Genomic DNA, 14,953 nt, shown 5'->3' on the forward strand with positions numbered 1-14,953 from the left:
TTGAATATTCTCCCAAATCCTTACTCATCTTTCTTACAACACCATATTTGAACCTCTCCAGGTTTTTCTCCTGCCACAGCACTGAAATGTCCCCAACAAAAGTTACAAATTACATTCTTTGTGATTGTGAGGATGGTGTATTCTCCCTTCTTGGCTTTATCGACCTCTCTACAGCCTTTGACACAGTCCACCACACCATCCACATCCAACACCTCTCCTCCATTGTCAGCTCAGTTGGACTGCCTTTGCTTGGTTCTACTTATATCTATCCAATCATAGCCAGAGCATCTCTAGTATTGGCTTCTCTTCCTGTAGATATGGGGTCAGATTCCACATGTACACTGACAATACCCAATTCGACCTCTCTACCACCTCCCTTGAGGCTTCCATCATCTGTGTTGTCAGACAGCTTGCCTGATATCCAGTCTTGGATGAGCCACAACATCTGACCCCATATACACTGTACTGACCACTTCCACCTCCATAAGATTACCCACCTCTGCCTCAACCCATCTGCTGCTGAAACATGCCTTTGGCATCTCCAGACTCAACTATTTCAATGCTCTCTTGGCCAGTCTTTTATCCTCCATAAACTTCAGCTCATCCAAAACTCTGTTGCCCTATCCTGCACCAAGTCCTGGCCTGCTCACTGGCCTATACTGGCTCCTGGATCAGGAAGGCGAATGGAATGTTGGCCTTCATTGCGAGAGGGATGGAGTACAAAAGCAGGGAGGTCCTGCTGCAACTGTACAGGGTATTGGTGAGGCCGCACCTGGAGTACTGCATGCAGTTTTGGTCACCTTACTTAAGGAAGGATATACTAGCTTTGGAGGGGGTACAGAGACGATTCACTCGGCTGATTCCGGAGAGATGAGGGGGTTACCTTATGATGATAGATTGAGTAGACTGGGTCTTTACTCGTTGGAGTTCAGAAGGATGAGGGGTGATCTTATAGAAACATTTAAAATAATGAAAGGGATAGACAAGATAGAGGCAGAGAGGTTGTTTCCACTGGTCGGGGAGACTAGAACTAGGGGGCACAGCCTCAAAATACGGGGGAGCCAATTTAAAACCGAGTTGAGAAGGAATTTCTTCTCCCAGAGGGTTATGAATCTGTGGAATTCTCTGCCCAACGAAGCAGTTGAGGCTAGCTCATTGAATGTATTCAAATCACAGATAGATAGATTTTTAAACAATAAGGGAATTAAGGGTTATGGGGAGCGGGCGGGTAAGTGGAGCTGAGTCCACGGCCAGATCAGCCATGATATTGTTGAATGGCGGAGCAGGCTCGAGGGGCTAGATGGCCTACTCCTGTTCCTAATTCTTATGTTCTTATGTTCTTATGGTCCCACAATACCTCAAATTTAAATTTCTCATTCTCATGTTTAAATCCTTTCATGGCCTTGCCCTGCCACCCATTATCTCCTCCAGCCCTACAACTTAACGAGAAATCTGCATTCCTCTGACTCTGTCCTCTTGCAGATCCCCACTCCCCTCACCCCACCATTGGTGGCCAAGTCTTCATCCATTTGGGCCCAACACTCCGTAATACTCTCTTTACACCTTTTCATCTCTCCTCCTTTAACACACCCTAAACTCCACCTAATCTCTTCTTCTTTAACGTGCCATCCATTTTAGTCAGAGAATACTTCTATGATACACCTTGGGACATTTTTCTTTGTTAAAGATGCTATATAATCCAATTTATTGTTGATTACCCGATGAGGAAGTTACACTCCTTACAAGGTAGTAATGGCAGAGACCTGACCTAAAATGGATTCCGCCGGTTCTTTGGGGATTACACTGGTCTCTGAGTGAAGTTATAGCTGAAGACCTCTGAACCTCTGATAGAATTTAGGGGTCATTATCTTTAAGTACCTCTTATGTAAAGACGGTAAATAAGGATGCATTGGTGAGATAAATACATTGAAAAACTTACTCGAATATCGCTGTTGTCATAATTGTATAGGATTGCTCTAATTTCCACTTGTTCATTGAGGACAACAGAATATGGAAGTCGAAGGTCAATGAAAAAAGTTTTTTGCACTTTTAGCTCATATGGCTGAGCAACACATATTCCTGGATGAGGATAGAATTCATAAAAGGTGTCACAATCTTTATTATAAAAGGCTGACCTGTTCATTTTTCACTGCATGAAGAAACAGAATTGCTTTCAAAGCTTAAAAGAGTTAACAGAGAATGACAATCGCTAAATTTTGAAATTTCATCTTCATTCTCCCCAATTTTAACTTGGCGTTTGAATGGAGTGACTGTCATCATTTCCATGCATATGGAATTGTATGTCTGTAAGTGTGACTGTTGCTTCCATTGATGTTTTAAAAAGTATTGTATTCTTCTAAAGTCCACCCACAATTTTTAAGATCTCTGCTCCAAACTGGAGATACTATAGTTTGAAACAGCCATTGTTTCCCTTTGGATGATCACTGAGTAATATACTTGGAGACTGTATGGGGCCGAAAATGCCCTCCTCCTTAAGGTCTATTACCAGGGGCAGGCGGATGGGTCAACCCTTCTCAAATGGAATGGCCTGGAATGGCAGAAACAGGTTTCCGTGCCGCCCATGTTACCGCCCCATCTGGGACGTGCTGACCCCCTTCCGACCGGCGGTGACCCACTTTCTGCCCCGCGTGGGAAATTGTCCGCCGCCACTCTGTGCCACTGACAACTTTCCCCGGCGGGAGGCTGCCAGTGGCTGGGCGGCGTGTCTACCCTTAAAGGGGAGGGCGCACTGCCGCGGCCGCCATTTTGTTATAATTGTTGGCCAATTGCGATGACGGCCCGACAATGGCGGCCACATGTTCGGCCAGGCCGCCAACAGGCAGCACGCACCTCCTCTTGGGTGCCGGGCTACTGGCCCAGCTGCAACCTTCCCTGTGTTTGCCACTAACATGGCTGCAGAGTTCGCAGCGGCTCTCCCATAAATGAAGGGGAGGGACATTGTGATGTATCAGTGCGACGTGGTACTTCCTGGTCATGATGACCGAATTCCACCCCACTCCAGATGCACTTCTGCCCGGCAGCCACCCAAAACACCGCTGGAAACAAAAATAACAAAGTCCTCAATATTGCTCTCTGTCCCATGGATTGGGGCAGAGAAGAATCTTCAGAAACAGTAGGTGTGCCTGCCAACTGTCAGTAGGGGGGCAATTTGGGCCCCCATCTATCCTGGTGTGCACTTGTCCTCCACATTATCACTAGTAGCTACTTGTTCAAGCTCTGCTATGTTCTGGAAATCCCTATCTAGTTCCCATCTCCTCGTCACCTCCCTATTTTCTTTGAATAAAACTCGCCAAACGCTTCTCTTCAAATCAATGCCTACAACTTCCACCCACATTCATTGACATTTGTGTGAAGTCCTAATTAGAAAGGGTATGAAAAGTAAAATAAAGTCATGTGGAGTGTTATATAGGGAGTGAGGATGTTTTTTATTTGAAGTAGTTGGGAGCGAGGAGGAGTTATTCTATGTAAGAGTACAGAACTGGGAGTGGTTTTTGCCTACGTTTAAGCACAAGAACCAAAACAAACGCAAAGAGCCAAAGAAGAAGAGGGTTAAGAAGGAGCACCTTTCCCAGCGCCACAACCAGAAAGCAAGGTGCGTATTGTTTGCCCCTAATTTAAGTTTTTTTAAATCTTAAATACCGACACAGGCATGATGGGCCGAATGCCCTCCTTCTGTGCTGTACAATGCTGTACAAGACCATCAGCAGGCCGGGACCATTGGACGAAGCAGCGTGTGGCAGCATACCACTTCAGGAAGCAGTGCGTGCTGCTGCAGGAGAACGATGGCTGCGAAGTCAGGTCGCTGATTGCAGTGCGGGCAGGCACAGCAGGAGTGGCGAAGGAGCGGCAAGAGTTTTGTAGAGGGAAGTGACCGGGGCCCAGGAGAGGTGTGAGTTTGGGGCCCAGAAGAGGCGAGGGCCCAGGGGCAGCACGGGCCAGCCCACACTGCGATATGTGTGCGCACTAGGTCCGTGCAGCAGAGCTGGTCTCCAGTCGTCCTGGATAATCCTTGCCACTGGACCAAGACCTAGCTCTGTCAAGCCCGTGTGGTGGCTGGTGTGCAACGGCCAACACACGATAAAAAAAAAATCCACGCACAGGCATCTTCCACCCTTCAGGATATAGTTCAGGATCTGGAATATTAGGTCCTTCATTGAAACACCTGTGAACTCATCCCTTTTTGGCATGGAAGCAAGTCATCCTCGTTTCGAGGGACTGCCTATGATGATGATGATGACTATAAATGTAAGAACCAAACACTCTGTCCCCTGCATCTCAATTGAGAAGACTGTTGTGGAAACTTGGCCTATGGTATGCATTTCCATTACATGATATCAGTCATCGTGTATCCCCAAAATATGCAGGGCAGTACAATTGTAGTACAATTGCAGTACAAAAGGAGATTTGAATCTTCTTGGTGTAAACTGTGACTTGTGGTGGGGTATATCTTGATGATTGCAGGAGTTTATTGAAGTCTTTCAAGAATCTTTTCTGATAGAAGAGGTGAGATAACCAACAAACGGGAATTTGATATTGGGACTTCCTTCTAACCGAATAGTTGAAGTAAAGGAACACAGTAGGTTTAGCGAACATAAGGACATATGGAATAGGAGCAGGAGTAAGTCATTGAGCCCTTCAATCTATCTCCACCTTCAATAGTTTTTAAAGGTATATGCTCAAATTCCTGCTGTCACCGAGAATCATAGCAAGGATATTGCAAATAAGATAGTAAAAATGAAAAAATGAAAATAGCAGTGAAATTACATAATAGGTGAAGTGATGGAAAGAGAATGTACTGTACGAAGGAACTGACCTGTCTTAATCCTCACTGGTTTAATATTTAAATGCTAAACCTGGACACAACCAGTGGTCCCAGCATTGAACACATGGTGGATGGATCCTCTGACATGAAATGATTCTCTTCTTGTGAGCTACCCTATATATATTAAATACACACACAGGTACAACCTCCGAAATTCTATCAACCAGAATGTTCAGAAAACCGGACATTGCGCAGATCGCAGGAATCGTCGGCCGGAATCTGGAAATCTGTTCCAAAAACCGGAATTTTTTTTTAAACGGCGCAAATACAGACCTGTGATTGGCCTGAGCCTTTCAGAATGCCCCATGACCTCGACTCACATGTGACCCGAGCCCGCCCAACCTAACCTACGTGCAACCCGAGTCAGCCCCACCTGAAATCAGAAAATACATGATCGGCCCTAGGGTCTCCGGATTCAGGACTTCAGACTTACCCTCCGAAATCCGAAAATACCCGAAACTTGGCCCTGGGGTTTCCAGATTTGGAACGTCGGATTTCTCTTCCGAAATCCGGAAAAACCCAAAACCGGAATGCCTCGGTCCCGAGGTTTCCGGATTTCCGAGGTTGCACCTTTAGTAGGAGCTCAGGAAATCACCAACTGTCTCTCGCCATACTCATTTCCATCAGACACCAGCACAGATACATGCACTACAGGAGATTCTAACACTGATGTTCACAAGGAAGCATAATATGAGCCTTGCATCTTTTCTGTATCCTCTGCTTTCCCAAACTACCCTCTCCTGGCTGCACTGCAATATTCTTGCCAATGATCATTAAATTCACACATCTTAATTTACAAAGAAGTTAGTGGGCACTATTTCCTTCAGTTATTGCTGTGCTGGCAGTTCCACATCCTCCTATTCCTTGAGCTCACAAACTCGAGATATGAAAAGACATAAAATACTAACTTTTTAATTACAAGCACTGCATATTGGAATCCTTTTATTGGCTTGAGTAATCATTGGTTTCAAAAAACAATCTAATAATCCAAAATAGTCTTACCTTTTTCTGGAGACACACTGACAGCTTGTATTTCCCAAGCAGTGATTGAGTCTTTAAGGTAATCAGATATCACCTTTGTCACAAAGCTGTTTAAGAAAAAAATGTTTTTCCATTGAGCACATCTTGATACTATTAACATCTTGTTTTGTTCTGTAATACCCGTATTTTGTTTGTGAAATCAGCGATTGGACAAGTTACACCAAATAGTCTTATTTTTCTGTAGATTGCTACCCTGTACTTGACTATTCAGGAAGTTAACTATATCATCTGTTTGAGAGTCATCCAAACCATTTAAGAATAATCCAAACATTTGAGAGTAAAAATGAATGCTTTGCTTCGTGGAATCCTTCTATTAATGTGATCAAACAGGATATCCCACATTAAGCAGTTTAATTGAGTCTGCACCAAGTGCAATGAAAATAATCAGCGTTTGAATTTTTAATTAAATCAGAAATTGGGAACATCTAAATCCATAAATCTCACAAATATAACATAACTAAACCTAATATATGTGTGGAAGATAAAAGTCCATTAATCAATATCTCTAGCTGAACAATGCTGGCAGTTCTCGAGCAACTACCTTCGGTTTCATCACAGAAAATAATTGGACCATTAACCAGATAGGTTTTTAAAAAAACTGAATCTCATTTATTGTTTTCTCTATATCAAATGATCTTACAATGTTTTCCAGTTTTCTAATGCCATAACACGGCATTACATGGTATTAAAACCAGCTCATTAGCAATTAGTTCCTGATCAACACTTCTGTAACGAGTAGTGTATTCCAAAGTTTTACATCTACTGCTAAGATTATTACTGTATCAGCCGTTGCTCAGTTGATAGCATTCTCGCCTGAGTTAGTAGGTTGTGGGTTCAAATATCATTCCAAGACTTGAGCACAAAATCTAAATCCTGATGGATTGCTGTACTGTCGGAGCTGCCGTCATGTGAATGAGACGTCAAACCGGGGCCCCGTCTGCCCTCTCAGCTGGAGCTCATGGCATTATTTGAAGATAAGCAGGGGAGTTCTCCCCGGTGTCCTGGCCAATATTTATCCCTCAATTAACACCACTAAAACCGATGATAGGGTCATTATCACATTGCTGTTTGTCGTACCTTGCTGTGCACAAATTGGCTGCCGTGTTTCCTACATTATAAATGCAATCCTTCAAATTACATTCCATACAAATCCTTAAAAAATATATTTAATTGGCTGGTAAGCTCATTGGGACGTCCTGAGGTTGAGAAATGTGCTATAGAAATACAATTCTTTCTCTTACTTTTGGGCCGAATGAATCCGACTGACTACCAGTCTCATGAATTAAATCATTCCGAAGCAGTTCAAATATTACGCATTCATACAAGTATGTGGAATTTCATTACAATACGTACCCATCTCTATTAGCAGGTGTGGGCAGAGTTACCAGGCGCCAAAGCCAGCTTTCTGGGAAGTCACTTCTGGATATTATATCTTCATAGGGAGAATAGAAATCATCATCACCTAAAGGAAAAGTGTTATCGGTAAATTATTGATTTTGATGCAGAGTTTCATCCCTACATATAAAGACTAAAAAGTTGAAAGATTCTTGCTTACATTTTCCACTCCGAGTGGAAAAATGGCACGGCATGATTCAGTTGTCCACCAAGAAGTGGGCTGGCCAGGCCAGAGTTTCTGAGGCTAGCCTAATTAACATAATGACTGCAAATCCCCACCGTCAGTGGGTACTTTTCAGAATGGCAGGCAGTGACTAGTGGGGTACCGCAAGGCTCTGTGCTGGGGCCCCAGCTGTTTACACTGTACATTAATGATTTAGACGAGGGGATTAAATGTAGTATCTCCAAATTTGCGGATGACACTAAGTTGGGTGGCAGTGTGAGCTGCGAGGAGGATGCTATGAGGCTGTAGAGTGACTTGGATAGGTTAGGTGACTGAGCAAATGCATGGCAGATGAAGTATAATGTGGATAAATGTGAGGTTATCCACTTTGGTGGTAAAAACAGAGAGACAGACTATTATCTGAATGGTGACAGATTAGGAAAAGGGGAGGTGCAACGAGACCTGGGTGTCATGGTACATCAGTCATTGAAGGTTGGCATGCAGGTACAGCAGGCGGTTAAGAAAGCAAATGGCATGTTGGCCTTCATAGCGAGGGGATTTGAGTACAGGGGCAGGGAGGTGTTACTACAATTGTACAGGGCCTTGGTGAGGCCACACCTGGAGTATTGTGTACAGTTTTGGTCTCCTAACTTGAGGAAAGATATTCTTGCTATTGAGGGAGTGCAGCGAAGGTTTACCAGACTGATTCCCAGGATGGCGGAACTGACATATCAAGAAAGACTGGATCAACTGGGCTTGTATTCACTGGAGTTCAGAAGAATGAGAGGGGATCTTATAGAAACGTTTAAAATTCTGACGGGTTTAGACAGGTTGGATGCAAGAAGAATGTTCCCAATGTTGGGGAAGTCCAGAACCAGGGATCACAGTCTAAGGATAAGGGATAAGCCATTTAGGACCGAGATGAGGAGAAACATCTTCACCCAGAGAGTGGTGAATCTGTGGAATTCTCGACCACAGAAAGTAGTTGAGGCCAATTCACTAAATATATTCAAAAGGGAGTTAGATGTAGTCCTTACTACTAGGAGGATCAAGGGGTATGGTGAGAAAGCAGGAATGGGGTATTGAAATTGCATGTTCAGCCATGAACTCATTGAATGGCGGTGCAGGCTTGAAGGGCCGAATGGCCTACTCCTGCACCTATTTTCTATGTTTGTATGTTTCTATGTCAGGAACACCGCTCACTGACAGCTTTTGATTTCAGGGATGGAGGGGGAGGGGCAAGGGGAGCAGGGTTGAAAGTGGGGGGAAGGGGCGTGAATGGAAACTTGAAAACTGCTAAGGATTTAATGGTTGCATCATCTTAAAAGATCAGCAAACCAAAACGGTGGATTTTAAGCAGCTCTGAAAGCTTTCCAGAGAAATATGTCTATCAGGTCTGCAGGATGAACAAGAACCCCTAGGGTCAGCAATGAGATTGTGGAAATGCTCACTGGAACTCTGAAACATCGTCCAGCAGGTGGACAAAACAGCAGCAGGTGCAGGCCAGTTAGTCAATGCCACCTGGGAGGACCCCACACACAACAACCGACTGCCAGCAAAAGTTTAATGATTTTAACAGGTCTAGTAAGTAAAAGGAGCCAGCCACATCTACCAAATAATGGCCGGGTTTGGTTTGGGTGAAATGTTAAAATATAAAAAATCTCAAACCCAAACCCAAACTGCCTCAAGCGCGCCCACTTCCAGTTTCAATGAAGGCAGGATGGGGGACGGATAACCAATCAGTATCAGGAGGCGGTTTCCTCATTTAAATATTTTAATGAGGCTGAATGCCTCAGATTTTATCTCTCTTCCAGCTTTAACGCTGGCCGCCAGGTTTCTCAGACCTCGGGATACCCAGCAGCTAAAGGGAGACGAGAACTGATGGAACAGGCAACTGCTTTTCCAGCACTGCTTGTGAGCCAGGAACAGAAATGCTTCCACCCAGCACCCCAAGCAAACCTGTTACCCCATCCAGGCAACCGGGCACTTTCACCCCTCCTGTGATTGTTGACCACCGCTTGCCCCCCCACCGTGATCCCCGGTATTGTGTTCCTAACACAGATGAGACTGCACACAGGGAGGTTAAAGTAACAGTGACCTCAATCTTTATGAGGACACTCCCGAGTGAGGAACAGGCCTTCGGGGCCGGCTTATATACAGTGCTCCCAAGGGATGCTGGGATCCCTTGGGACTTCAGGGGATGCACTCCCTGGTGGCGGAACATGGGAGTGCATGCTTTACAGATACACAACATCACTCCCTCAAAGTCAAAGTGAAAACTATTTACAAGGTGAAGCGATCGGGAGCCTTTCTTTCCCTGGTGGACAGCCTCGGTACAAATGTCTGTTCTGGTGCCCTCGCTGGGCTGGCGTGTTGTTGGCCCTGCAGGGCTGCTGGGTAAGCCTGGCCTTGCGGGGCTGTTGGGCATGATGGGTTTGATTTCCTGGTCCGGCGTGGTGTCGTTGATCCTTTGCGTGTGTGTTGTGGGCTCAAAAAAGGTGGTGTCTGCTGTGGGTTGTTCAGGTCAGTCTGTGAACCACAGCCTCGTTTGGTCCAGGTGCTTTCTACAAATTTGTCCATTGTCTAGTTTGACTACAAACACCCTACTCCCTTCTTTAGCTATCACCGTGCACGCGATCCACTTGGGACCATGTCCATAGTTTAGCACATACACAGGATCATTCAGGTCAATTTCCCGTGACACAGTGGCGCGACCATCGTTTACATTTTGTTGCTGCCACCTGCTCTCTACCTGATCATGCAGGTTGGGGTGAACCAGCGAGAGTCTGGTTTTAAGTGTCCTTTTCATGAGTAGCTCAGCCGGGGGCACCCCTGTGCTCGAGTGGGGTCTCGTGCGGTAGCTGAGCAGTACTCAGGACAGGCAGGTTTGGAGTGATCCTTCTGTGACTCGTTTAAGGCTCTGTTTGATTGTTTGTCCTGCCCGCTCTGCCTGCCCATTTGAGGTGGTTTAAATGGGGCCGATGTAACATGTTTAATCCCATTCTTTAAATTTGGCACTGGTGAAACATGGCCCGTTGTCACTGACCAGTATGTCAGGCAGGCCGTGGGTGGCAAACATGGCCCTCAGGCTTTCAATGGTGGTGGTGGCGGTGCTTCCCAACATTATTTCACATTCAATCCATTTTGAAAAAGCATCCACCACCACCAAGAAAATTTTACCGAGAAACGGGCCCGCACAGTCGACATGGATCCTTGACCATGGTCTGGAGGGCCAGGACCATAAACTTAGTGGTGCCTCTCTGGGCGCGTTGCTCAACTGAGCACACATGCTGCATTGCCGTACACAGGACTCTAAGTCAGAGTCGGTACCGGGCTACCACACATAGGATCTGGCTATTGCTTTCATCATTACTATACCCGGGTGTGTGCTGTGGAGATCCGAGATGAACGTCTCCCTGCCCTTTTTGGGTAGCTTTGCATGGTTACCCCACAACAGGCAGTCTTGCCTGAATGAACAGCTCATCCTTTCGCCGCTGGAACGGCTTGATTAGCTCTTGCATTTCAACGGGAATGTTGGTCCAGCTCCCATGCAGCACACAGTTTTTTTACTAGGGACAGCAGAGGATCTTGGCTGGTCTAAGTCCTAATCTGGTGGGCGGTGACAGGTGATTTATCATTTTCAAACGCTTCCATGACCATCAACAAGTCTGAGGGCTGCGCCACTATCAACAAGTTTGCAGGCTGCGCCATTTCCACCCCCATGGTGGGCAATGGTAGCCGACTGAGAGCATCCGCACAGTTCTCGGTGCCTGGCCTGTGGCAGATGGTATAGTGTTCGCTGATAGCTCGAGTGCCCACTTTGTATGCAGGCTGAGGCGTTAGTATTTATTCCCTTGATTTCAGCGAACAGGGATATGAGGGGCTTGTGATCGGTTACCAGCTCAAATTTAAGGCCAAACAAGTACTGATGCATTTTCTTTACCCCGAACACACACGCTAATGCCTCTTTCTCAATCATGCTGTAGGCCCTCTCGGCCTTAGACAAGCTCCTGGAGGCACAGGCGACAGGTTGCAACTTCCCCGCAACGTTAGCTTGTTGTAATACACACCCGACTCTGTACGACGACACATTACATGCTAGCACAAGTCTTTTATACGGGTTATACAATACATGCAGCTTGATGGAGCATAAAATGTTTCTGGTTTTCTCAAAAGCAATTACTTGGTTTTTTTCCCCATACCCAGTTCTCACCTTTACGCAATAACACATGTAGGGGCTCTAAGAGGGTGCTTAACCCCGGTAGGAAGTTACCAAAATAGTTGAGGAGTCCCAGGAACGATCGCAACTCCGTGACGTTCTGTGGCCTGGGTGCATTCCTGAAACCCTCTGTCTTGGCGTCTGTGGGCCGAATGCCGTACGCCGCGATCTTTCTCCCCAAAAACTCCACTTCTGTTGCCATGAAGACGCATTTCGACCTCTTCAGCCGCAGCCCTACGCGATCCAGTCGCTGGAGGACCTCCTCCAGGTTTTGTAAGTGCTCGACAGTGTCCCAACCCGTGACCAATATGTCGTCCTGAAAAACCACCATGCGTGGTACCGACTTGAGTAGGTTCTCCATGTTTCTCTGGATTGCTGCAGCCTCACCTGCATCAACACGCACAAGGGACTGTTCATCTGTTGTAGATGAACAGTCCCTTGTGGGTGTTGATGCAGGTGAGGCCCTTCAAAGACTCCTCCAACTCCTGTGTCATGTAGGCCGAAGTCAGGTCGAGCTTGCTGAATGTCTTGCCTCCTGCCAGCATGGCAAATAGGTTGTCTATCTTACGTAGCGGGTATTGGTCCTGTAGTGAGAAACAATTAATAGTTATTTTATAATCGCCGCAAATCCTGACCGTGCCATCACTTTTGAGTACTGGAACAATCGGGCTGGCCCACTCGCTGAATTCCACTGGGGAGATGATGCCCTCACGTTGCAGCCTGTCCAGCTTGATTTCCACTCTCTTCCTCATCATGTGAGGTACCGCTTGCGCCTTGTGGTGAATGGGTCGTGCCTCTGGGACCAAGTGGATCCACACCTTCGTCCCAGAAAAGTTTCCAATGCCTGGCTCAAAAAGGAAGAAAATTTGTTAAGAACCTGGGTACATGAGGCCTCATCAACATGTGATAGCGCTCGGATGTCATTCCAGTTCCAACGGATTTTGCCCAGTCAGCTTCTTCCAAGCAATGTGGGGCCATCGCCCGGGACAATCCAGAGTGGCAGTTCGTGCACTGTGCCCTTGTAGGTGACCTTGACCATGGCGCTGCTCAGGACAGTGATAAGCTCTTTGGTGTACGTTCTCAGTTTCGTGTGGATGGGGCTCAGGGCTGGTCTGAGTGCCTTGTTGCACCACAGTCTCTCAAACATCTTTTTACTCATGATGGATTGGCTAGCGCCAGTGTCCAGTTCCATGGCTACGGTTAAGCCATTCAATTTTACATTTAGCATTTTAGGTTGACATTTCTTCAAAAATGTGTGCACCCCGTGTACTTCAGCATCTGCCTCCTCTCTCTGAGGCTCGAAATTGCTTTGATCCACCATGGACCGATCTTCCTCTGCCACGTGGTAGTTCGCAGGTTTTGCAGAGCTTGTAGCTCGTCTGCAAGCTCGTTGGAGGTGCCCCATTGTTCCACAGCTCTTAAAAACATACCCTTTGAAGCAGCATGAATAGGCTGAATGGAAGCCTCCACAACGCCAATAAGGTGTGAATTGTCTTGCATTCATCCTTTGTTGCGGACTCTGAGTCATCTGGGTCACCTGAGGCCTGCTGGCAGTTGCAGACTCGTGGTTTCTGCCCTGTACATTTCTGCTTGCAAACACAGTTCCATTTAATTTATGAACATTGCTAGCACTTGTGTGCTGAGAGATTTGCTTGGTGTTATTACTGGTGGACATAAACGCCTGTGCTATCGCAATGGCCTTACTGAGGGTCGGTGTCTCTACAGTCAAAAGTTTTCGTAGGATGGTCTCGTGGCCAATGCCCAGTACAAAAAAGTCTCTGAGCAGGTAGCCATCAAACTCACATTGTCCCACAAGTCGCCTTAGCTCGGCGATGTAGCTCGCCACTTCCTGACCTTCAGATCGCTGGCACGTGTAGAACCGATATCTAGCCATCAGCACACTCTCCCTCGGGTTAAGATGCTCCCGAACCAATGTACACAGCTCCTCATACAACTTATCTGTGGGTTTCACCGGAGCCAGAAGATTCTTCATGAGGCTGTAGGTCAGTGCCCCGCAGACCGTGAGGAGGACCGCTCTCCTTTTTGCAGCGCTTCCTTCTCCGTCCAGTCATTGGCTACAAAGTACTGGTCTAGCCGTTCGACATAGGCTTCCTAGTCCTCATCTTCCGAGAACTTCTCCAGGATGCCCACAGTTTGCTGCTTCTTTGCATTGGATTTGTATACTCGTTGCCAGTTATTGCGTTCCTAACACAGATGAGACTGCACACAGGGAGGTTAAAGTAACAGTGACCTCAGTCTTTATTAAGACACTCCAGAGTGAGGAACAGGCCTTAGGGGCCGGCTTATATACAGTGCTCCCAAGGAATGCTGGGATCCCTTGGGACTTCAGGGGATGCACTCCCTGGTGGCGGAACATGGGAGTGCATGTTTTACAGATACACAACACCCAGACTCCCACCATCTCCACCCACAATCTTTCACCAACACCCCACACACAACTTCTGACCCTACAAACCACATTGTAACCACCCTCATTTCACGATTGCTACCTGAAGCAGCAGGAAACCTATCTGCTCGGAGGCTATGGCCTCCTCTGCAATGTTCCCCATCCAGCAGGAAGCCAAGGCTGTCAATCAGGCTGGCTTCTGGGAGGGGAATCTGTTGAAAAAAACACATGCTGTGGTTTTAAAATTCCAAGGGATGAGAACCTCTCACTCCCATTTGGAAATCCTGCCCCAGGTGGATACCAAAACTAGGAGACATCAGTACAAGATAGTAACACCAATAAATCCATTAGGGAATTCAGGAGAAACTTCTTTACTCAAGGAGGGAGTAGTGGAGGCGAATGGCATACATACATTTAAGGGGAATCTAGATAAGCACATGAGGAAGAAAGGAACAGAGGATATGTTGATGGACTTAGATGATGAGCAGTGGGAGGAGGCTTGTGTGGAGCGAGCATAAATACTGACCAAATGGCCTATTTTTATGCTGTAACATATGAAATAGGAGCAGGATTACGACATATGTCTCTTCGAGCCTGCTCCACCAATCAATAAGTTCATGGCTGATTATCTACATCATCGCTTTCCTGCCCTATCCCCATTTACATTTCATTCACTTCATTCATTTAGTGCCCAAAAATGTATCGATCTAAGTCTTGAAAATACATCGTCTGAGCATCCACAGCCCTCTGAATGAGAATTCCAAAGATTCACAACCCTGAATGAAGAAATTTCTCCTCATCTCAGTCTTAAATGACCAACCCCTTATCCTGAGACTATGACCTCTAGTTCTAGACTCTCCAGCCCGGGGGAAACAGCGTCACAGC

General features: G+C 46.3%; 1 protein-coding gene across 1 annotated transcript in view; it reads right to left on the reverse strand.

The window, feature by feature from the left end:
• The window catches only part of LOC139237909 (complement C3-like), a 179,440-nt gene that overhangs the window by 93,084 nt on the left and 71,403 nt on the right, over nucleotides 1-14,953 (reverse strand). The window contains exons 18-20 of the mRNA XM_070867201.1: nucleotides 7,238-7,346; nucleotides 5,846-5,931; nucleotides 1,940-2,079 (exon numbers count right to left, since the gene is read on the reverse strand). Coding sequence (XP_070723302.1) covers nucleotides 1,940-2,079; nucleotides 5,846-5,931; nucleotides 7,238-7,346 — 335 coding nt within the window. The remainder of the gene's footprint in view (nucleotides 1-1,939; nucleotides 2,080-5,845; nucleotides 5,932-7,237; nucleotides 7,347-14,953) is intronic.

This window comes from Pristiophorus japonicus, chromosome 24 (genome assembly GCF_044704955.1).
Source record: "Pristiophorus japonicus isolate sPriJap1 chromosome 24, sPriJap1.hap1, whole genome shotgun sequence".
Taxonomy (NCBI): Eukaryota; Metazoa; Chordata; class Chondrichthyes; family Pristiophoridae; genus Pristiophorus; species Pristiophorus japonicus.